The 24,862-nt window shown below is 41.2% G+C and overlaps 1 protein-coding gene across 4 annotated transcripts in view; it reads left to right on the forward strand.

Moving 5' to 3' along the window:
- Window positions 1-24,862, forward strand: part of NRP1 (neuropilin 1) — a 151,121-nt gene that overhangs the window by 91,041 nt on the left and 35,218 nt on the right. For all 4 annotated transcript variants that reach the window (XM_019531006.1, XM_019531015.1, XM_019531023.1 and 1 more), the window contains exons 7-9: window positions 20,029-20,184; window positions 22,531-22,675; window positions 23,874-24,205. In XM_019531006.1, coding sequence (XP_019386551.1) covers window positions 20,029-20,184; window positions 22,531-22,675; window positions 23,874-24,205 — 633 coding nt within the window. The remainder of the gene's footprint in view (window positions 1-20,028; window positions 20,185-22,530; window positions 22,676-23,873; window positions 24,206-24,862) is intronic.

Below are 24,862 nucleotides of genomic sequence, written 5' to 3' on the forward strand. Positions count from 1 at the left end.
TTTTGGGCAATGCAATTTTATTTCCCTCCTGCAAAACCATGTAAACTCTCCAGAGTCAATTTACTAAGAGCACAAGCATGGGCAGATCCAGGATTGTAGTGACTGAGGTGCAGCCATACTCCCTTTGGTGTTGTGGCACATGTGCTGTGAAAAGATCTCACTGTGCATATGCCACACAGCTGAAAAGGGTATGTCCACAACCCTTTGCTGTGATTCGAGATGTTAGTGAGCACTCTGGTGCTCACTTGCATGTCATTGCAGCCTGGCCGGAGTTCCACATGTACCATTAGCTCAATGAACCCACTAGCTGGTCAGCATGGGGTCTGTCCAGGGGTTCCTGTTTCAAGCAGATCTAGAGCACAGGATGTAAGTGGTGCTGCTGTTCACTCTTTCCCTCCCACCTTCCCATACTGAATTAGGCAGCAGAGGAAAGGGGGTATGAGTGGCACAGGTGCATAGCCCCCCTCTCAGAGCTGCATGGAAGCAAGGGCTGAACTTCTTTCAACTGCTGCTGAATTCAGGAGTAAAGAGCAGCAGTGTAGACTTTCTAGGCAGACTTTGCACTGACCACCCAGTGAGCTCATAGGTTAGGGACATAAGTTATACATAAACTGGGTTAGCAATCAGAAACTGGTTTAAACCTGTAACAGAAGTTCAGTGCACATAAATTGATTTCAAAATGACCAAAACCAGTTTAAGATAAACCTGGTTGGATGTAGTATCAGACTTTCATGATTTAGGTTAAACCGGTTTATGGAACTTCTGACCCAGATTCCCTCCCTTCCTGGTTCAAGTTAACTCACAGTCCCCCAGCATCCCAGCATGCTTTGCAGTCCTGAACTATGCTACCTGCTCCAGTGGAACAGGGGCTGCCTCAGCCTCTGCTCCTTAGCCTGCTTGATGCTCATGTCTGTGCAGATCACCCCCTCCCCCCACTCCCCTCACCACCTTTCCCAATTAAAAACTGAATGTCAGTTCAGTTGATTATTGGTTCAACCTATGCAGCTGCCTAGTTTAAATCAATTCAGCCTCAGGCTTTTTGACTTTCTGTACTTGGCCATAGTTCTCAAGGCACGCATACAACCCCCAGCAGGAGCTCTGCTAACATGCCAGTGAGCTCTGAAAGCTCACTGTGCATGCTGTGCACAGCCAAAGGGGGCTGTGACCACATCACCAGAGCCCCTCTGCATTCATCCCTGCATACAAACAATTAGTTTATACTGAGCTCAGGCTTCTGGATATGGTGAAGGGCATTTCTGTCTCCCTCTGTCTGTCTGGCTAGATCAGCAGTTCTCTACATCCTTAGGATTAAGGCACTGCTTAGAAAATGCCGACTCTTAGCTTGCACACATTATTTGACTACTAGAAAATAATAGAGAAATTCTCCTGTTGAAAAGAACTAAGAAAAACCAAGACAAGTCAGAATGTTTTTGAAATGAAGGATTCTTATTTGAAATCTCTGTGTTTATCTTGTGAATCATCTGTAAGTGTTCACACACCTGACAGTGCTAATACTGTGTGGCACCCTTAAAAGGATCTCATGAGTCATGACACCCCAGGGTACTGAGGTACCATAGTTGAAAATCACTAGTTTTGATTCTTATATCACACTCTTCGGTGGCATGTAGACATCTACTCAAAGTGACCACTAGGCCCTGTTGTCCTCAGAAAGATCAGCTGATCTAAGGCAAAATCAGTGTTCCCAGCTTTTTGTTGCCTCCAGCAGCTGGTGTAGAGAAAGCCATGTATATCAGGTCTGGCATTGGAGCCAGATCCATTTCAGTGTGCTAAGTGATTAAACAGGACTTAGACAAAATTTAGATGTATGGGTTACAAAAAGCAATCCAGAATACCTCTGCTTCAGCAGCCACAAATCTCATTAAATATCTAAATATATTCAATGCCTGCATTTACAAACACAGAGCTCTCTAGGTGCCAATGATGCAAGATTCATGGGGCAAGATGGACAGAAAGCAAGAGGCAGCCTGACTCAGCAGTCTAATGGTTCAAGTTCTCAGCTAGGAGGGAATTGGTCTACACCCAGTCTCAGAATTATTTTTCTTTACTATTAAATGGATGTCTAATGCAAAGTGCACAAAGAGGAGTGTATACAAAAGCCCAGCACACACCCTCAAACATGAAGTACCCTACCCACTCAGTTCCTGAGTCAGGCTCCCTCTTGCTTGTTTTCCTTCTGGTCTCATGATTCTTGCCTTTGTGCTGCCCAGGATCAATGGAAGAGCTAGAAGGTCTCCCTTGAGATTATGCCAATACCCACATGGTTCAGCATTGAGCTGGGGGAGATGCAAGTTTTCTCACTTGCTGGGAGGTTGCTCTAACTGCTAGATGGTTCTGTAAAATGTGGGTGACAACACCCTCAGGAGATGGATGGTTAAGTACTTACCCTAAGAGGAGGACTGTAAGCTCAGGAACCAAAAGAGATGGTGGTATCTAATGTACAGCCCATTTTCTGATGACTAACCCCTGGAGAGGGGTGATTGTCCAGACAGACCGACACATTCCACACTTCTGACTGGATAGGCCTAATGCAACTCATTGCTCAGTATGGTTTTACTTATGGTTTATCCTTTAGAGGTACATAAAGGCATATCCAAGGCAGCAGCATCTGAGATGCTCCATGATTGCACTGAAACAACCCATGCCTTCCTTTCTTGTATTAGCTCCTCAACAAGTAAGCAGAGCTTTTTGGTGCATGCACAGTACCGCACTAACATGGCTACACTGTTTACAGTTAGAAAGCTAGCATGTGTGAAGCAAGCTCAGCTCATCTCATCAAGATGCTGCTTCATCTTACATATACACCCACATTCTCCATATTGACTAGCTAGAGAACTTAACTCCATTTCTTTCAGTCACTCTCCTGGGCCCCAGTGCTTATAAGACCAACATGGATTTTGCCATAGGTCCACAGGGAAATAAGAACAGACCTGCCTGCATTAATACTCTGTGGGCATGTCTACATGAGACATTTACTGCAGAGTTGCCTAATTAGCTCCACAGTAAACATCTCGGCATTTACACATGCAGAGCTATTAGGATGGAGTAAATTAACTCTGCCATAGTTTAGTACTTGTAAACACAAGTACTATTCCATGGTGGAGTTTTTTTACTTAACAGCAATGTATGTATTTGTCAGTCCCACACTGCCCAAGCCAGCCCCTCCATAACACATTAAGCTGGGTCAGCAACCCCAGGCTGGCAGGCTAATCCCCCCCAAACCCTTTGGCAGCTAGGACTGCTCCGACCCAGCTCAACATGTTGCAGTCCCAGGTGCCTAGGAGCACTAAACTCCAGCACAGTATGCACTAGAGTTTATTGCTGTGCATTAACTGCACATGTAAGCATGCCCTGAGAATCCTAGCTGATTAAAATATCAGCTGTATATTTACTGTATATTGCTAACTCTGATGTTGTGGATGAATATATATATTCATTAATTTTAAACATTTATGTATATGGAGTACATCTGCTTGAAAGAGGCACATCTGCTCCACAAACTTTCTTCTACATTTGTCTTGATTCCTTTAAACTTGCATTTATCTAGAGTCCTTTAATATTTATCCCCTTGTAAGTGACACCTAACAGCATGAGAACTGGTATAAATTGCTGCACAGCATATTTATTTCTGTAACAGATCTGAAAATGATTTTAATTCGTCATTTGGTGTCCTGGACCTTCATTTGTCTAGCTAGCTCATTCCCTTATCAGGTATTCCCTTAAAAATTCAGGCAGTATTTATGTAGCCTGTTGTATGGCATATTCATTTTTTTACCAGGTTTATTCTTACATCAGACTGTAACATAAACTGTTGTTTATGTTGGCTTTGCCAGGCAAGCTTATCAAAACATTTCATTTGACAGCTTGGGGAAATGCAAGCTGCTGGTGCCTGGTTTGGGCGGGGGGGGAGTTCTTTTTCTTTTTTTCCCTTTTGTTTGTTCTGTTGGCATTTGTACTGCAGCAAAGTGCATCATGCTACTATGTGTGATAAGATAGAACCTGAAAAGACTCAGCTTTCGAGTCCTCCCCAGCTTTGAAGGGCAACCTGAGAGTTGAAGCTCCCAGGCTTCATTGCTGGACTTAGCCGTCAATAGGGAGTGCACAATAATTGTCACTTCCTTCCTCTTCCACCCCCCAGCTGCCTCCATCCCCTTTTAGAAGACAAGTCATTATGCAGTCTATATACTCAGTCCCTGTCATTTTTCAGTACTCCAAAACACTTTAAAGATCTAGAATTATCTGTTCAGCTTTGTAAGGTTAATCATTGTGGTTATCTCATGGCCTTCAGATATGTTTACATAAGAGTACAGAAAGATACAGCCATTTTCCTTTCTAAATATTAGTACCATTATAAACCATGACACAGCCCAGAACCTAGGTTAACTGATCCAGGATAAAGCTCTTTTACCCGTACTTATTGACAAGGAAACAAATTATACAGTTTGACAACAAGTAGTGAAACAATATGGTAAAACCCTAGAAAACAGGTGCTAGTGCAAACCAAAAGAATCACCAGCTTTTCCCTAAGGAACCCAGAGAGGGGTTAGGGACGTTTGGAGAACTGCACAAAACTCTTTGCACTGCTTTTGCCTCTTTTTTCTCATTTTCCTGCAATGCTTTGTGCCTTCCTCTAAGTTTCTCCAAATTGTTGGTGCTGGACAGGGGGATAGGGAAAAGAAAGAAAAATATTTTCTAAAACAAAGATAACAATGTTTTTCTTTGAAACAAAATTAATTTCCAAATATTCATCAGTTTTATTTTAAAAACAATTAAGCCTTATACATGCTTGAATCAAGACAAGCTATTTCAGTTCAGGTTGAATGAAACGTTTCATTTGACCACATATCCCTTGTTTGCACAGCTCAACTTCACAACTCAGCCCTGCCTCCCCTCCCCCTCTCCATCACCATGCAGGGGAACAACATCAGTTCCACGGCAGCCAGGGCCCTCTGCAAACATGAAGGAGGATGCAGGATTTGTTTCTAAGTACAGCAGTAGCAAATTCATTTACAAGATAGGGCAAGTGTCAAATTGCAGGAGAGGTAGAAAGCAAGAACAAGAAGTGGATGACTGAGGGGAGCAGCTAGTAATATAGTGCTGTAGGTCAGAGCACACAGTTGAGGCATGTTCTAATAAGCGCAGTTGCTACCGAGCTAAAGAGCTTTGTTCCTCTGGGCCTGCCCCTGCATTGTGGATGACAGACGTATTGCTGAGAACCTCACTGAGACTGTTGAACATTTTTGCTCATTCTGTCCGCACCTGTAAAGTGGTATGAAGCTGAGGGGCTTACAAGTCCTGTGAGTCCATCCATTTTCCCCCAACCATGCCACAGGGATTCTGTTGCTCTGTTGCCTTTTGCCTCCTCTGTCCGTGTTTTTTCTCACTATTTTGTCTGAGTTTAATTCTGCTTTATCTGCTAGGTGACACTGTCACAGCAACAGCAAAAAAATTAAAGCAGAAGGTTAAATGAGATTCCCTCCAAGTAGTAAATACCTGCCCATGAGAAAGCAGTTCAACTTCTCTTTCATGTTTTTTGTTCTCTCCCTGCTGAGAAGACAGGAGGAATAGAGGGGTGTATTTCAGCAGGGAAAGAATTCCATTTTTGGTTCACCTCTAATGTTTTCATTCAGGGTTTTTTTTTAATTCATCTACAAAAAGGCATCAGTGTTAACTTCATAGCTGTCTGATAAACAAAAGCTTCCAGCAGAGAAAACACAGTTGACCAAACATTAAACTGAGTCTCATCTCATCTGTTCTCAGGAACAATTGGCTTCTCTTCAGAGACTGACTGTTTACACATAACTTCTAACAACCAGCTGTACCTATGTAGCCTGTTCTTTCTCTTCTTTGTGGCCTCCTATGTTGAAATCATTGGGCCAAATTTATTCCTGGTGCAGCTTTAACAACTAAAGCTATTTCAAGGATAAACTTGTCCCTTTGTGGCATAAATTGGGAAAGCAGTACATTTGAGCTAATTACACTTAAGGCTGGGAATTGTTTTAATATAAAGTGGCTTTCTGACCTGTCCCTCTTAGTCACTTTCCTCCATTCATCATCGCGACTCCTATTAAGATCAAGTTCTACTGATGACACATATGGCCCGTGTTGTATAGAAATAAGTCTAAAATTCTGTGCCCCAAAAATTAACTACTCTTGCCAATGACCATTTTTATAGTGACTTTCCCACAGAGGACATTCCACTCCCGTGTTTGCTTTCCAAAACCAAAATTAGATTGCTGTGCCGTTTATATAGCCAGAAGGGAGTAATTTCTGCAGAACAGAGGTGGGGAGCGCCGAAGATGAGAATAGAGGCTCTAGGACATCATCCTCTGACCATGAAAAACCCTCAAAATGAAATCCATGCAAGTGAAACTAAAATCATGCTGGAAAAAGGGTAGAACTGAGGAACAGCCACACTGCACATCGAGCATTTATACACATACATTTTCATGCTCCGAGATTAATCGAGTTTGCTCTGCACACGAGCTGACGTGCACTACATTGCATCACACAGATTCAGAGATTCATAGAAGTTGGGTCAGAACAGACTTTGTAGCTCATCAAGTCCGACCCCCTGCCTTGGGCAGGAGAGAAAACAGGGCTCAGATGACCCCAGCCAGGTAGACATCAAGCCTCCGCTTAAAGACCCCCAGGGTAGAAGCCATCACCACTTCCCTTGGAAGTTGGTTCCAGAACCTAGCCACCTTGACTGAAGTAGTGCCTTCAGATGTCTTGTCTAAACCTACTCTCTAACAACTTGTGGCCGTTATTCCTTGTTACCCCAGGGGGCGCTGGGGGGAGCAAGGTCTCTCCCAAACCCCGCTGGCCCCCCCAATTGAGTTTATAGACGGCCACCAGGTTCCCCCTCAGCCTTCTTTTGCAAAGGCTGAACAGGTTAAGGTCCCATAGCGTCTCTTCGTAGGGTCTGCCCTGCTGTCCCTGAATCATGCGGGTGGCCCTCCTCTTGACCCTCTCAATGTTGTCCACATTCCTCCTGAAGTGCAGTGCCCAGAACTGGACACAGTACTCCAACTGTGGCCTGACCAGTGTCACATAGAGGGGGAGGATCACCTCCCTGGCCCTGCTTGAGATGCATCTGTGGATGTATGACAAGGTACGGTTAGCCCTACTGACCGTGACCTCGCATTGTCAGCCCATGTTCATCTTGGAGTCAATATACATGCAGTTGTATAAGCAGTGAAATGCACATCAGTGCACAGAAAATGGTGGCCTTCAATATGTTTTTGTTCAAAAGCATGCTACCACCATTTTCTCAGCACTGACGCACATTTTGCCAGTTATACAATTGCATAAGATGCAGCGCCAGGTGCTTTTAAAAGCCCCCAGCGCTGCAGCACATGCATATGTACAAATGCCAAGTCCCTTTCAGCTACTGATGGCCAAGTGAAACGTTCAGAGTAGTTCATGCAGTTTGAATCATCATTAACTAGTCTCTATACTGTTCCTACTTGCTCTCCACCTCCTCTGGAATTGAAGGAGAGTGAATGGCAGCAGGTACCCTTCCAATGCCATGCTGTTACTACTAAATAGTAACTATCAAATGGAACTCACCTTCTGCTGGGTTACAAGCCTTGCCACATCACTTTCTGAAACACTGTGAAGTAATCTTGGACGTAATATTGGTATGCATTTCTCTCTCTCTCTCTCTCTCTCTCTCTCTCTCTCTCTCTCTCTCCTGCTTTCTCACCACAGCATCTAGATATAGACTGCATACAGGTGTTCATTTTTACTGGTAATTTCTATGAAATTATTTCTAGTAGAAAAATAGCCCTGGAGCTGGAACATACATATCTTCTATCCCTTTGGCTAGAGAGCTACACAGACAAGCTCTCCAGCCAGAGGACACTATGGCTAGGGACAGGCATTCAAAAAGCCTGAGCCTGAATTGATTCACTTTTCACAGGTTAATCTAACCTGGCTAGACTAAATCAGTTTGTAACTGCACAGACATCTCAGACATGCAGGTAAATGCCTCAATGGCTCAGGCTAGAAGCAAGAGGGTGCTAAAGCAGCCATCCCATGCCTTCTACAGTGCTTAGCTGAATGGGAATGTGTGGTCAGACTCAGCCAGGTAGCTCTGATCAGGGAAGAACCGCGCCCCCCCCCCCACCACCAGCCCAGCGGGGAATTGATGGCAAAGTGTTTATCACCCCAACTCAGCGTTTATCACCCCATTAAGAAAACAACAGAGGAACATTACCAGCTACCTGTTGATTCTGCCTTTGTCCAGTCTGCCATAGCATGGATGATAGCTAGCATGTGGGCTGCTAGCTAATATATGCACACCTCTCAGCAAGGCAGAAAGAGTGATGAGGGGGAGAGGGAAGAGCAGCCTGCAGTCTCTGCCAGAGCTCCAGCCAGGAAGCAGAGGAGAGGGGCCAGCTTTTCTGTGGAGCAAAGAGCCCCACCCAGCCCAGAGAGCATGGGAGTCTGGTTTAACTTAAACCAGCAAGGGGTCTGGAACAGACAGTACATAAACTGGTTTGACCCAAATCAGTTAAATCTGATATTGCATCCAGTCAGGTTTAGCTCAAACCGGTTTCAGCTATTTTCAAACTAGTTTATATGCACTGAACATACGTTCTATTACAGTTTTAAACCAGTTTCTGATCATTTAAATGGGTTTATGTGTAATGTCTGCCCCTAGCCTAAAAGGCCCATTATTTGGCAGCCTATCCTCTCCTTTGCCTGAGAGAGGGGCAGGTTGTTAGTAGGCAACCCCCTGGGTTTTAAATGGTCTCATGCAGTCCAGAACTCCACCCCCCCATGCCTTTTCCAGAAATTCCCTCATGTGCTGCTTCCCAGACAGACTGCACATAGGGTGATTTGAAGCCAGAAGCATTGGGAAGCAGAGCCAGGGAGAGCCTCCCTGGACCTCAGTCCCAGCTCCAAAGCTTTTAGCTTGCTGCATGTATCACCCAACTGAGTGGCACACAAAGAATTTAAGGCCTGAGGGCCAGGAACTGGGCTTGGGGATAGGCTTTCTGAGCCCAATTCCCAAATCCCAGGTTTTCCAATCCTGTCTCCACCACTCAGTTGGGCAGCAGGGGGAAGCTAGAAAGAACTACAAAGTCCACCAGCCTTTTCCCTAAACTAGGGACTACTGTAAGAGGCAAAGAGCAGTGGCTGCTGCTTCTTACTCCTCCTAGGCCAGTCCCAGGAACCAGTAGCACAACAAAGCCCACTTCCACTCCTCACAGTGGGGACTCTGTTGTGAGAAATGAGCAGGTAGCTTGAGGCACTGCTGCCTCTGCCCAGTTCTCAGTGCCCAGGAACAGGGCAGACTAAGCTGCTGCAGACAAAGGCTGTAGACAAGCAGTCTATGAGAAGGGTGGAAAAATCTACTCCTGAAACTTTCCTAGGAACCACTTCTACCTGGTTGGAGTTTAGTTATTTTTCTCCCAGAACTGGCATTTTTGTTCTGGGAGAAATAGCATGAACAGTGTACACTCGTGTTTTCTACTGGGGAAACAGCAATTCTCAGAGTAGAAATGTAACACTTATAGATAGTCATAGTCATTGGCTTTTTCTCCATGGGGAATACATAAAACCTATACATTTAAAGACTTAGTATTAGGCTATCAGGAAACAAAAGGTAATTTATGTTATGTTTAATGCAAGAATTGTGGAGTCATTTTTTGGGCTATCCAGCTTGGCGGTAGGCCTGTGTGAAGCGGATAGTATTCGCTTCAGATGCAGATTCAGCCTAGTCGGGGGACATTGTTTTGATTCGGTGATTCGAATCACTGTCCCGAGTTGATTCAACCACATCGATTTGGAGATACAGCCACCACCAAATTGGCCAAATCTCCTAATCAAACAGGCCCCATCCCCCACCTGCTCTCCCAGCCCAGTCAATGGCTTCCCCACCCAGCCCCAGTGTCCCAACTCTTTCAAAAAAAACCAGGGAAAGAAAAGCCTGAAAAAGCCTCACCAGGTCCTGCCAGGCAGGGGAGCAATCCCTGCTGCACCCCACTGCCCCACATTGCATGGGGGGGCTCTGCTATGATCTCCATCCCCCGTCTGCTCTCCCAGCCCCATCAATGGCTGCTCCACCCGGCCCCAACATCCCAGCAGTTTGTTTTTTTTTAAAGCCCCCACTCACTGGCTCCTGCCAGGCAGGGTGAGGAGTGATCCCTGCGGCCCTCCACTGCCCCATGCTGCGTGGGTGACTCTGCCACAAGCCCCCAGAAGCCCCGATGGCTGCTGCAGTATCCAGTGAGTGCAGGGCTTCTTTTTTTTTTTTAAGAGCTGGGATGATGGGGCCAGGCGGGGCAGCCATTGACAGGGCTGGGAGAGCAAGTGGGGGTTGGGGGTGCTCAGGGGACCTGGGCCTGCCTGGGGTCCCCCCATGGTCCCCTACCCCCTCCTCTAGCCACCCTCCCACCTCCTACTTACTGGCACAGAGTCCGGGTGCAGTTTCCTGTGGTGGTGTGTGGGGACTGCCTGAATCTCCAAAGCTCTCCAAAACTCTCTGAATCTTTTCCAAATCAATTCAGAGAGCTCAAATGGATTTGGATCTTTTTATTGGTCTTCCGATTTGATTTGGATTCAAAGATTCAGCCACTGAATCAGGCTGAATCTCCTCCTAATTGAATCAGCTCCCAAAGCTTCACACAGCTCTACTTGACAGTTCTCCCTTTGAAAAGGAAATATGACTTTGAACCTGATTTGCAGAGATTGGGCCAAATTTCTAGAATGACACAACTACTGATTCCAAGAAGCCATGGATATTCACATTAACACAGCCTGCTTACCTATCTCTATGCACATGGATATGAGCCCTATCCTGTAAAAAGAAAAGAAGATGGCTCTTTTAAAAAATGTTGATTTACCCATTTTATGATAATTTTTGTTGACATACCCATACCACCAATCCTTCTAAAGAATCCACTTGTACAAAACCCTGGTGATTTTAGTGGGACACTTCTTGCATGAAAGAGATTACACAGGCAGATATCTCTGCTTGCTCAAGGTCTGAATCATGAGAAGTTATATTCATCATAATATATCATCCTCCTACTTACTAGCTTCCTTCTATCACATTAGTATGGGTGATAAAGCAGAAAAATAGGGAGCAACTAAGGTTATATGTGCATGCTTACATGCATAAAGTATTATACTTTGATTCAAAATTTCAAAGATTATTAGGTAATGGGGCTATGATCTCCACAGGACTTACTTACCTGGGCTTAGTGTAACTGGAACAGAGTAAAAGGATTTCACAGCACAACTCTATGGGTGAAATTTGACAGTCACACAAAGCCTAGGCATTCACCTGTAAAATAATTTGTCTGCGAGTCTTTGTGGTGCTTGCTTTTCATTTATGAAAGTTAGTTTGTTCAGTTACTTTGAGAAAAATCTTACAATTATGTTCTTCCATTAGAAGAGACTGGCTCTGTAAGTATTGCTACACAGTTTTCCAGTTCTATAATTTTTAACACAAACTTGAGAAGGGTACGCTCAGACTACACAAAACACTTGTCTTCATTCCAGATTGCAGGATTAAGATCAGGTTTAAAAATAAATGTAAATTACAAATAAGTATTCAAAAGGCCTTAATTAAAAGTATTAAGTTCCTGAATCATTTATTGCTCAGCAAGGATTCCTAAGTATTTTTTGCTGAAAAAGGGCCATTCACATTTTTTCCTTTATCTGACCAAGTCATTGTAAATGTCCAAGTTATCCATCTGCAAGTTAATGTAGTGTTGAAGCAAAGGTTTTCATTTTAAAGAAGTAATATTTCACAGTAAGATATGCTCCCAGAAGATGTAAAACAATCTTTCTAAAGCATGGGGAGTTAATCAGCCGTTCTGTTCGCTGCTACAGAGTAGTTTCAAATTGCAGAAGGTGCTGATTACTTGGATCCTAGAGTCCATAGAAATCCAAATACTATTACATTTTTCATTCTTCGTTATCAGAATTTATTGTATCTCAGTGTCCAGGTTCTAAGGAGTTATCAAGTAAGAAATAAATTTGGAAGAGGAGATTTTTCTAATTCATCTGAATGTAATTTACTACATCAGAAAATTAAAAAAATACTTAAGGTAGAAATGAGTGTTTGAAGGCCCTTTTCTTACCATTGTATCTGCTGTGAATGCATTTCACAAAATCCATTTAGCCCGTTTCAGCAGAATATTGCATCCCCCATGCTTTTAAATCCAACTCTTTCCAAAGACTAACACTATAAATATCACACAGAGCTAATGTATGCTGGGGCAGTGCTTCTCCCACCCCACTAACAGCATTTTCTCTTTCACATTTGATCTTGATAGTTTCCATACTGGAGCAACTTGGTTTGCTGAATTCTGGAAATGTCTCAAGTTGAAATGCTAGTGTATTAACCTGCTGTACTGAGTCTCTTTTGTTTCTCTTTACCAGAGTGCTGCTTGCCAATTTTTACAACTACAGCAGATTTTACTATTCAAACAGAACCAGATGGAACACCAGTTCAAAGAACATGTCAGAATTAAATATTTCTTTTTTAATTAGTTGCTTCTGATTTATGCAAAAAAAATTAACATAAGAGTGGGAGAATGTGCCATGAATCCAGATGCAACACGGCCCTCACAAGCATTATCTTTTCTGTGTCAAAGAAAGAGGTCTTTTCTTTTCATTTGTCTTTTTCTAGTTTTCTTTTCTTTTTTTACTTAATTTTTCTTACACGTTACGTCCTTTTCTTTCATAACCATGCATGGTGATGACAATGGCTAATACTCCTTTATACCTTGCAGCTATACTTTTATCATTTTTCAGAGTTTTGTCCTATAGAAGCTGGCTAATCTGCCTCTAAGAAAAATCTCTCTCTACTCAAACTGCAAGACCAGTGTTAGTATCTGAATGCAGCAGTCTGCTTGAATTTGTTCCTTGTTTTCAGATGGGGAAGGGTTTACACTTTACTGCTGCAAATCAGCAATGGAAATTTAGGAAAATAACTCAGAGTATGAGGAGTATTTCTGCTGTAAAAGCAAGTACATTTGTTGTTTAGCTGGTAGGAGATTTTAATCCTTTGATACAAATGTTTGCCCATCTTCTCTTTCATGCGTATGTTTAATACCTGTTTTTGAAAACTCACTTATACCTTAATGCAGAGCATCCCCTAAGGATGCTCTGCATTAAGGACTGCACTTAAACACATGTTTAATATTAAGCACATAAGCAATATCAAGCGTGTGATTTTCTGATTTGGGACCCTAGCAGTGCTCCTGCTGAAGTCAATGAGAAATGCCCTGTTGAATTCACTGATGCAGGATAGAGTCTCATGAACAAGAATATTTTCTGTGTGCAGCTGCTATTAACATCAGAAGAAATTGTGCAGAAAGATGAAGGAAAATCAACAGATCTTTTTTTTTCTTTTTTTGTTTTGCTAAAAGCCAAGCTGAAAGTTTATATCTACTGTGCCATTTGGAATTATGTTTTTATAATGACCAAAATTTCAAGGACAGGCTACTGGGATTAATTTGATTGCTAACCAAATCAATAGAATTTCTTTTATCGTTTCTATTAAAGACTCTACTATTTCCTGTTTGACACTGTAATCTTTGTGACTTAAATACTGATAAAAAAGGAAATAAAAATAGTTCTATATACAGCATGAGACAGTGATTGATCAATCAGCTTAACACCAAGTACTAATAAAGCATATAGGCTATGCTAATTAAAGAAGATGCTGAACAACTCTTGTTAAAAGAAATAGTGGAACAATGAAGTATAGAGTTTAATCTGACTCAAAAGCAATACATGTTATCTAAGGAAATGACATAATTCACCAAAAATATTTACTTGGGTATGTAGTGTCAAGTGATGGATTATACAGCTTTTCAAGCCACAAGAGATGCTCACAACAAAAAGCTTCCTGTTGTTAATCAAACTCCAGCTCTTTGTCCTTTATTTTCTCAGGCTGTTGAACAGACCTATAGTCAGGGTGTTGAAGCTGGTAACAACCTCTCCCTTGCCATAAAGGCCTCAGTGGACTATATTTTATTGAACGAGGCAGATTTTCCTTTTGCGGTGGGGGGAAAGCTTTTGAGACCCTGACATGATTATATATGTTTGTAGGAAGCAAGGATATTCATTTCTTGTCTTGCAGGTTGCATGGTGGTCTTTAACCAGGAGTTTGCTGAGATTTGCTGCATGATTTACTGTGTGGTGCTAACTATGTTTCTTTACCCTCCTACTTAAATGGGTTGGAATAAAATCTGCGCATCGCTTTTTGCATATCTATATCTATAACGTGTCATCTGCAATTCCTAAGACAATAACCTATTTTTACTGGTTGCTAAGAGGCACTGTAGAATAAGAAGGGGAAAATTGTTCATACATAGAAACATTCAGCATCTTGCAATCTAGTTTCACTGGAAAGGAGTTGCTTTAAGATGCCCAATGCAGTAAGTGAGAATGCCAGTTTACTTTTCATAAGACTATTTCTCTACCAGAAAAATGGTATGTTTGATTTTTTTTCTCATTTCATGTAAACTAGAGGAGCAGTCCTGTAAACATCTGTCATCATGTGCAGCACTCACCAATAGTCTCATCATCACAATACTTTCAGCAGTGACTGTGGGATCAGGCCCTAATATGTCATTTCTGATCAGGCATATACATTTTAATCTGAATGACACAACCAAAGTCTGAAGAAAACTACGGAGGTACAGTATTCAAGACTAGAATGGGAAGTGAGGCATCACAATACCAGCTTTGGAGTCTGAGTAGACTAGCTCAGATAACATGCACACAAACTGCAATAACTTTTACAAAATAGTTTGCATCCCATAAAATAAATGCCAGATGTTTATTTATCACTCACACACGCAGAGTGAAATGTCAAATAATTTTAGGGACTGCATTTGATGTTTAGCTTCAGAAGAACAGTCTTTCATCACCACATCCCTCTGCAGCTCATTTTAACGTGAAACAGAAGTTCCTCAAACTAAAGAACAAAAATGCATCTAATATAAAACAAAAAGCCAGCTGTCAAATATTCCTGTTCATTTCATAACCAGAAATGGCTTGATGGAATTTAACAAACTCTGTACATGATCATGCTTGGAAGCCATTGCAGAAGTGATGCACTGACCCAACTGAAAAGCGTTGGCATAGTTCCCCCAATACTTAGAACCCCCTAAAAATACCTAATATGAGAATATCTAATGGAATTATAGAATAGTTTTCCTAGAGTTTCTGCCCTCTGAAGATGACACTAGGAAATTGTATCACTGGGCAGCTGTGTCATAATATATTTTTGGGACCTTCAGGTTTCAGTGGGCATGTATTTGCGTGTGCCTAAACTTAATGCGCCTTTGCTTAAGGCAATTTAGGCGTGTGTCGTCTACATGTGGACATGCTAATGCGCATTAAAGCACATTAAATTTAGGTGCAAAAAGCTAAATCATATTAGCGCATGTGCAGACTCACTAATGTGCATTAATGCAGTGTCTATCCATTGACACATACTGCGTTAATGTGCATTAGCTAATGTGACTGCTTCATGCAGGTATCAAATTTAGGCTCAAGTAGCCTAAAATCACCATGCACTTGCAGACACATGCCCTTAAAGTGCCTTAAATTAAGCTAATGTGCGTTGAATGTGCACATGTAGACACACCCAGTGTATAGTAAGAATTTGGATAATATAAGTTGAAACTCAGCTTGATGCAGAGACCTATACAACATTTAAAACCCTTACACTGAGTATGTGCAGAGGTGGATTATGCCCACATGGCCTTTCTCTAAACATATTATAAAGCTTTACATATCCTTAATGAACATAGAAATGAGAACATGAGGGAGGAAAATGCAGTGTTGGATATCAAAAGGGATTAATAAAAAGAATTCTTATTGCTATTATGTGAGAGTAAGTTTAGAAGTATAGAAGAATGTGTCAAATGGTTTCCAGTGTAGTTCTCCATATACCTGTTGCTTCTATGACCCTGCTTAGTAAAAGGATTAATAAACTTGGGGTTAGCTCCAGAAAAAGAGTAAAGCCAGCAATTCTCAACCTTTGTAGATTCAGGACACCTCTCAGAAAATGCCAGCTCTTAGTTTTTGCTCATTTTTCCCTACAGAAAACAATAGAGCAACTTTTCTGTTTCAAAGAACTCAGAAAGACCACAACAGGTCAGGATGTTTTTGACACTAGGGATTCCTATTTGAAATCCCTGGGTTTATCTTGTGAATCATTTGTAAGTGTCTGCACACACCAAACTGCACTAAGGGTGGTACCCTGCATCACCCTTAAAGGATCTCATGTCACTCTGGTTGAGAATCACTAAGTTAGGCACTATGACACCTAATGTTATAATACCTATTATTTTTGGTTCTAGGCTTCCTATACTATGCACAGGGAGAGTTAGTCACTTAAGCTTAGGATCCATAAAAGTCATCATGCTGAGTGGGGGGCCACCTAGGCTACCCAGAAGGACAGGGAAAAGAAAGAAGCACTTTCTCCATAGTCTGGGGGGGCGGGGGTTTATGCTGGAGTTCAGGCAGTTGCCTAATTCTGTTTGGAATTTGCAACCCCAAGCCCTCTCCCAGAGTTAAATGAATACAACTTCTCAGAAAGCGTAACCTAAAATGTCATCTTTTTCTTTAGTACCCAGGAGTTAGTGCACTCACCTAGTTTGTGGAAGCCCAGGGTTCAATTTCCTTCTCTGACTGAGGAATTTTCAACATAACTTCCACATCCCAGGTGAATGGTCTTATCACAAGACCACAGGATGTTCTAGGGTGTGATATGCTCGGCCCCTGCTGCTGTTGAATAGCTGAAAATCCACTGAGACAGAAAAACAGCATGAATTCTCTAGCAGTTATGGCACCCTCCTCCAATAGAAAGACCTAGGTCCAGTACCTGCTGCACTTCATATCTTACAGCACCGTGGTGAGAAGCATGAGTTAGTTCCAAAATTGGAGGCACAGTAGTGCAGCTGTCCATCAGCCGGCCATATCATTCAGGCTAATTAGCCCAGAGGAGCAGGTCAAATTACCTCAGGCAGATCACTGTGCCGATGTAGCTCTTCTGGCTCCAGGGTCAGCAAAGCACTGCACTATACTTTGTCAAAACATACCATCTCATTTAGACCTAGCATGGGTATCTCTACATGGTGTTACATAGCTACATGTGGACAGACCCTCAAGTCTTTGGTGGACCTAGCTCTTGGTGGCTGAAAGGGCAGTTGTTTGCCAGTTATAATTTTTTGCCTTACAGTCAACTAGTCAAACTGTTCCCTTAGCCCTTGATGTTATGTTTTAGCCTGGCTTCAGATGTCTAGAACTCTAATAATAGACCATTGCTTGACTTCATTCAGAATGAAGTACTTATTGTGTATTTTAAAAAGAAGAAAAAGAAAATCCACTAAAGTCATTTCAAATCAGTCGGAACAGTTCAGACTTGGGACCCTAATCATTTGAAAACTGAAGAGCTGTTTCAAATTTTAAGAGAAGCAGCAGTTCATTTAAATAACTCAGCACTACACTCCCTTAGACTTCTAGATTGTTGAGTGCACTTCAGCCTGGAACTGGATGTGGTATTGGACATGACTCAGTGCAGCACACTTTACAATCAGCAGAGTACAATTTTGAGAGCATTTCAAGTTAAACTGAGATTGCTCTGTGCAATGATGCCCAGATTCCCCCATTAACTTTCAGATTGCAACAATCTAACATTTGAGACTCTCTAGTTACTTTAAATCACTTGATTGTTTTTGTAAGGCAGTATTAGGATTTTTTTTTTGAGAGACAAGAGAGAGAGAAAGAGAGAATTTTTCCCAATTGCAAACAAAACTTTGCAGCATTTCAGTCCTAGAAGTTCAGATACTTGGGGGGGGGGGGAGCTTCAGCAAGCTACAATGTAAGTATAGGCTTTACCAGCCTTAAAAACCATAGCAGATACAAGGGCTTTGCACTTAAAGCCAGTTCTATCCTTCCGACACAAGGCTACTGTTCTTGGTTGCAGAACTTCAAAACGACTTATATATGACATGAAAATTGAAATAGCAGCCAGTCTGTCCTGAATAACACTTCCTTCAGCTTTCTGAGTGCATGTTGATTTAACTGCTCCAATGCCTTTGGCTGTATAACATACATCCAGGAAAAAGGATGCTTGTAAGACACTGGGGACATACATTCTGCATCCTGCATACTATGAAAATAATAAAAAGGCTGAGATATGCATGAGACACTAACAAAAGAGAGGTTACTTCAACATAGTTTCAACTTATTAATGTCTGGAAGATGCTGTTATTGAAAACGGATTATTTTAACCAAAATATAAGTATTTCATTCCTTAGTGATAGCTGTATTGCAACGAAAGAGACAATCTTTGTTTGTCTGTTTTACTTTTACAACCAAGTTCTTAAGCTTTAGTGGCTTATGTTGACTTAGAACTTAATTTTATAAATATATTTCATTCAGAATTAATTAAAAGTCTCACAGCACTGTTACAAATCAGTCTGTTTTAGTGTTTTGTAATGCTGCCCATCACTGTATTACCTAGGTAATTTCCATATGCAATCAAGAGCAAAGTCCTTACTCAACACTGTGGAATTGATAACTTTCCTCCATTTTTGGGGGGTATAGATTAATGTGACTGGTATTTTTGGATATTTTTTATATTGAAATTTAACAATTTGTTGGAAGAAAGAAACACTAGATTACAGATACTGATGAAGGCAGGTTAATGGATTCAATTTTAATGAAAATGTATCAATTACCATTTTCTCTAAAGAAGGGGTAAAGGAGCAGCAAAAGTTGCTCATCCCCATGCCTGTGAGAAAGCTTTCAGGTCAGCCTCAGTCCTTTAAATCAGGGGTGTAATGATCTGGCCCATGGGCTGAATCCTTCCTGCAAGACCTATCATCTGGCTCTGTGTGCCATCTGTGGGTCCCGGGCTAGACCTGCACGGTGCACATGGCTGGACCCAGTATGTGCTCCATTCAGTGCATGGGGCCAGATTCAGCACATGCTCCACGTAGTACTCACACCAAACCAGCCCTGCATGCCGGATTCAGCACGTGGGGTTTGTATGTGGACCTGATGCGTTTGACACCTTGCTTTAGATGTTGGCTGTGCATGGGTGTTTATGGCAGGGGGAAGGGGGGGAAGGGGAAGAAGAAAAGGCATCCAACATGCACACATACATACACACAATACAGACTTTATAGAAATGCATTTAAAGTATTCAATTCCTCAGCAGCCCATAAAATGTCATTATATTCTAATGATAAAGCTGCTCTGGGTTTGTCAGTTAAGAGAGGTATTAGCATTAACACTTAGCTATCTCTATTAAAAATATCATGCTTCATATGTCCTAGGAACTCAATTTTTCCTTTTTACTACTGCATAACACTAGTGGCTTATAATCATGTGACTGACTAAAAGCACCAAGGTCAGTCTCCTCCTCTTTTGCTTGCAGTTGAGCTCCCAGCTTTTAGAAGAAATTCTTTTTATTAGTCCCTTAGTGCATGACCTTACACTTCATACTATTAAATTTCATACCATTTCTATTACTCTAGGATTCAAGGTCATTCAGTTCTCCCTGTATGATATTCCAGTTCTTCCCTGTATTGACACTGTCTTCTTCCTTTGTGTCATCAGCAAATTTCAATATTAAACTCCTACTTCTTGTGGCAAGCTAATCAGTGAAACTGTTAAATAGGATCATAGTCAAAGCCAACTCTTGAGGAACTTCACTAGTTCCTGTGCAGGTGCCTCTTTTGTATGGAACAGAATATTTTTAACCTATAATTCCTCCTCTTCCTACTGAACAGGAGACTACTCCCATGTACTATGCTAACATAGTTTGGGAATAAGAAGTAACTGATGAAGTTACAGAACAGGATCTAAGGATGACATTACTATCAATATATGACACATGTCCCATATACGTTTCTTACAGTCTTTAGAAAACAAGTTTTCTTCCTATAATTCCTTCCAAGTTTGTTGTAATATTATGGTTTAGCTGGATTGGCTACATCTCCATATTCATTACTGCAGGTGGATCTGGGCCTTATCCGCTTCGTCTCTGGCATTGGGACACAGGGAGCTACCTCGAAAGAAACTAACAAAATATATTATGTGAAAACATACCGAGTAGAGGTCAGCTCCAACGGAGAAGACTGGATTCCACTGAAAGAGGGAAATAAGCCTTCGGTAAGTCTTTTCTGTTTCAATTCACTGTTAACAAGTAGAATTAGGTTGTGTGGCACCTTAAAAACTCACTGGTTCAGAAAGCATAAGCTTTTGTAGAAAACAGCCTACTTCATCAGATGCTATGAATGGTCTCTAAGGTGCCACCCCTGCCCTGTTTGACTTCAGATTAACACTGCTAACTACCTCTCTCTTGACAATCAGTGAACTTTTAAACTGCTTGGTAAAAACCAGGAGTTTAAAAATGACTAAATCCAAAAATGAAGGTGTGGATTCAGCTTGGTAAGTGTTTCAAAATCAAGTTGCAGCACTCCAAATCCATTTATATGTATTCTTTCAAGGTGTTTTAATGATACACCAAATACTTCTCACCCTATGCATATGAGCAGGTGCACAGATGGCTATCCCAGTATTCCCAATAGTGTCCATTGTGGAATGAGAAGCTGAGAAGGTCAAATGCCATAATGAGGGTATACAAACCCATATATAAAGCAGTAGAACCATGGTGGAAGTGAGCTTTGCAGCTGATATTAGAACTCGTTGATTCCTGGCTCTCAGTCCTGGTTTCTGAAGAAATGCCTTTTAAAATCAAGCCATGCTTTCAAAATCAGATTTCTGTCATAAGCAACCTCAAATTGTAAGTTTTCCAAGGACAGTAACTTTTACATGGGCTCCTTTGTACATGGTGTGCTTTATTCATCAAAAGATTTTGCAACTCTCTTATTAGTTATAAGAAGTTTAAAAACCTTTCCCTTTGGTCAAAGTAAAGCAGATGGAAACTAGCAACATTTTTGTGTAGACCAGGATATTAAAAAAATAGCTGAACTGAATCTAAAGCAGAGGCTTACTCTCAATTTTACATCCTTATTTAAAAAACAAAAAGAGAGGGGGCTGGGACTACTGAACCAACAACAACCACATGAGGTTACAGAGTTCTTCAAGGAGGCCTTCATTCTGAAAGCTTTATGCTAAAATATAAACCAGAAGTTCCATGCATTTTAGCCAGAAACAATGCACAAAGCTCTTCCCCTCTCCGATTCACTCACTAAGAGCAATTCCTCGTGGAAAGAATTTGCTAAGAGAGAGGTTAGAGCCAAGCATCAATGCAGAGGTTCTCCCTAGATAAAACATTCAGTTCACTAAAGACTTTAAGAAATAACTGCTTAGGTTGATGAGCTGATATCTGCAAGCCTCTGACCTCTCCTCCAGATCAGTGCAGCCACTGAGAATGACAAACAGGAAAGTTGGAGTTAAGTGTAAGAAACTGCCCAATCTCCCATAAAAGGACAATTCCTAAGATTATACATATGGAAACAACAGGAAATTTGGTTTCAGCGCTATTTGAGTAAGAAGCAGGAAACTGAGTCACCTTCTTTGGACAACGACTTTTCAAAGTTCTCATCCCATTACACAGGATCTGATTATCAGATACCAACAAGAAAATAAAGTCCAGTACAACATTTATTTTGAGGACTTTTATTGTTTGACTATTTGCCTTGAGGAGCATAGAGAGAATTTCATAAGACTAAAAGTAATTTGTTATAAAGATTAAATAGATTCCCACTATCCAATGCAAAAGAATTTTGTAAGGAGACATTTACAAAATGATAGGTTAACATAGTAACATTATACCCTGAAAAACTTATACTCCATAGACAAACAGAAGTGTATTTTTTTTATCCTGATTCAGTAAAGGAACTTTCCACAATCTAGATTCAAATGATTCCTCAAAGAATTCAATCTAGATCTTTTATTAATTTAGATTTAGACAGAAACCCTACTTCATACCCTAGTATCTTTGTGCAAATCTTTAAGTGCAGAAGTCATTCAGCTGTACTAGGTAGGCAGCTGAGGATTCTACCAGCACAGGACACTCCTGAAATGGAAGAGACCTAACATAATTGGCTGTATATCATTACTCCATGCAGATTCCTTAGCATAAGTGATAAATCAAGAGGCACCCCAGATCACACAGGGGTCCCTGAGGACCACAGAGTTCTCAGAGGGGTATAAGGGCAGCATATCACCTGCACCCACACCTCTTCATACCTCCTCAAATGCTACACTAAGTGTGGTTTGTCTGGATGTGACCTTCAAGGAACAACCAAATTATCCTGGTCCAACTATAATGGATTTTAAAATACGCTTAACATTGTTAGGTATGTTGAGTCGTCTTCAATATCTTCCCTGAAAGAACCTTAGTTCTCTGTAGGAATGATGCTGTGAGCTTAAGTATTCCACTGTGCAAAAAACTGTTTAAACTTTGTATCCTTGATATCTGTGCAACAAAGAATTATAAACAAAATGTAAAAGAAGATTACTTAAAACTCCTCTCCTTTCTCTCAAAAGGTATTTCAAGGGAACACCAACCCCAAAGATGTTGTTTACAGATTTTTTCCCAAACCAGTTTTAACACGATTTGTTCGTATCAAACCCATGAGCTGGGAAAATGGTATATCACTGAGATTTGAAATTTATGGCTGTAGAATAACAGGTAAGTGCCAATATGAAAAACTTAATATCACTTGTTTCTGCAGTTTGGCACACTGTCTTTTTTAATCAGTTCTTTTCTGCACGCATTTTCTGTGTTTGCATTGGAGGTGCCCTCTACAGCCATATTTGTTTGACATAAAGAAGTAAGTAGCAATAAGCAACATTTTAAAACCAATCAAACAACCCCCTGAGTATTCATAGATACTGCTTTGGCATCATTTCTGAGAGTTCAGATTCAAGGTGAGAAAAATTGATGTCATTAGTTTTCTTTCAATTATTTTACTCTCTTGTGTTGAGCTCTTCACAATTCTCACCCTAGTTCTACTTCCTTCACTATCCTGATGCTTCCCATCTATCAGTCTCCAGTCCCAGTCAGACCAAGGGCTTTCAGAAACATATTTGCTAAGATTCATATTTTTGTTAGATTTGTATCTTCAAGCCATGAGAAAGTAATACAGAACGGACAAAACCCCTTTACACCCAGCCTCTGGGTCTGATAAGACAAACCATTGACTGAGTACTTCCCCATGCTAGCAAGAATATTCAAACAGGATATCCACAGCTGTATTTGGTTGTTCAAATCAGCCAATTATCAAATTTGGGGAGCATAAATGCCCATCTTCCATGCTTTATTTCTTATTTTGAGCACAAGGATTTGCATGTTCTTTTTATAGGACATAGTAGGGTCTGAGGTTTAAAAAATATCCGACATGTGAACATGTAAATCTCCAAATAATTCCAAATCTGCATAAGGCCAGATTTCCATTTGTCAACGAGCACTAGGCTGGTCTATATTTTCAAAACATTTTTCCAGCAACAAGAACAAATGATGGGCTCATCACAGCATGTATGAAGTTTCTATTTGAATAAGCATCCACAAGTTCAAATGTGACCCTCACTCCCCTTTATTAGGAACAAGGGTGGAACACTCATAAAAATAGAATGGACAATGGCTTGTGATGCTTCCTGGTTCCCATCATGCCAGAAATATTTCCAGTATTTTGGTACTTCCACTTCCTGCCAACATCAGGCACTAAAATTTTGACTCAAACTAAAAAATGAAAATTGCTCAAAAGATGTGCGATTTAGAAAAAAAGAGTCAAGTTGTTTCTATTTTGTGTGTTATTTCTTACTTTTGCTAGTTTTTGGCTACATGGGTTTTGCAGAGATGAATGATTTAACACAATCTTCTTCTCTAGATTACCCTTGCTCTGGGATGCTGGGTATGGTGTCTGGACTTATTACCGACTCTCAGATTACTGCATCCAGTCAAGTAGATCGAACTTGGATCCCAGAAAATGCTCGTCTTATAACAAGCCGCTCAGGCTGGGCGCTTCCACCAACTACTCATCCATATACCAAAGAGTGGCTTCAAATAGATCTTGGTGAAGAGAAAATAGTACGGGGCATAATTGTGCAGGGAGGCAAGCACAGAGAAAACAAAGTGTTCATGAAAAAATTTAAGATTGGCTACAGCAACAATGGATCAGACTGGAAAATGATCATGGATGCCAGCAAGAAGAAAATAAAGGTAAGGGATTAATCAGTGTAGTGAAACATTATTAAGTATTTGCATAGGTCAGATCTTGGAAAAGGATTTGTGGTCACCCTAAGTTAATCCAATCTAAAGACATGTTACTGAACAGTACTGTGCCTGTTTTCATGCACCAGTGAGCCAGTCCTAAGTTGCTGGTCATGGCTATTGAGTTTTGCTTATTTGGGGCTGTGTGAAACAGCACTGTTTCATTTCAACTTCCATTTCACCGTTTCGAAGGGACAGTGTTTCATTTTGCTGTTTTGAAGCACTGTTCCATTTTGTTTCGTCAAAACCGTTTTGCTGGTTCAATACTGTTTTGACACATTTCAATGTTTCATCAATAGGCTATAATTGAGAATCACGAAAATGCCTATAACTTTGTCATTCTTTCCTGATTTGAATGAAAACAGCAAGGATGATACCCCTGCTGAGGTCACAAAGCCTGTCAAGTTTCAAGGAGATACGTGCAGGGGTTTCTGGGAAATTGCACCTCAAACTGTTCACAGTAAAACTCATATCACTTTTAAGTGTGAAGGCACAGGGTGGTGAAAACAGCAGGGATGGTAGGCCCTGCTGAAGCCAAGGAGTCTACCAAGTTTCAAGGAGATAGGTGCAGGGGTTTCTAGGAAACTGTACCTCAAACTGCTGACA

Source organism: Crocodylus porosus, unplaced genomic scaffold, assembly GCF_001723895.1.
Source record: "Crocodylus porosus isolate Cpor-Errol unplaced genomic scaffold, CroPor_comp1, whole genome shotgun sequence".
In the NCBI taxonomy this organism is placed as follows: Eukaryota; Metazoa; Chordata; order Crocodylia; family Crocodylidae; genus Crocodylus; species Crocodylus porosus.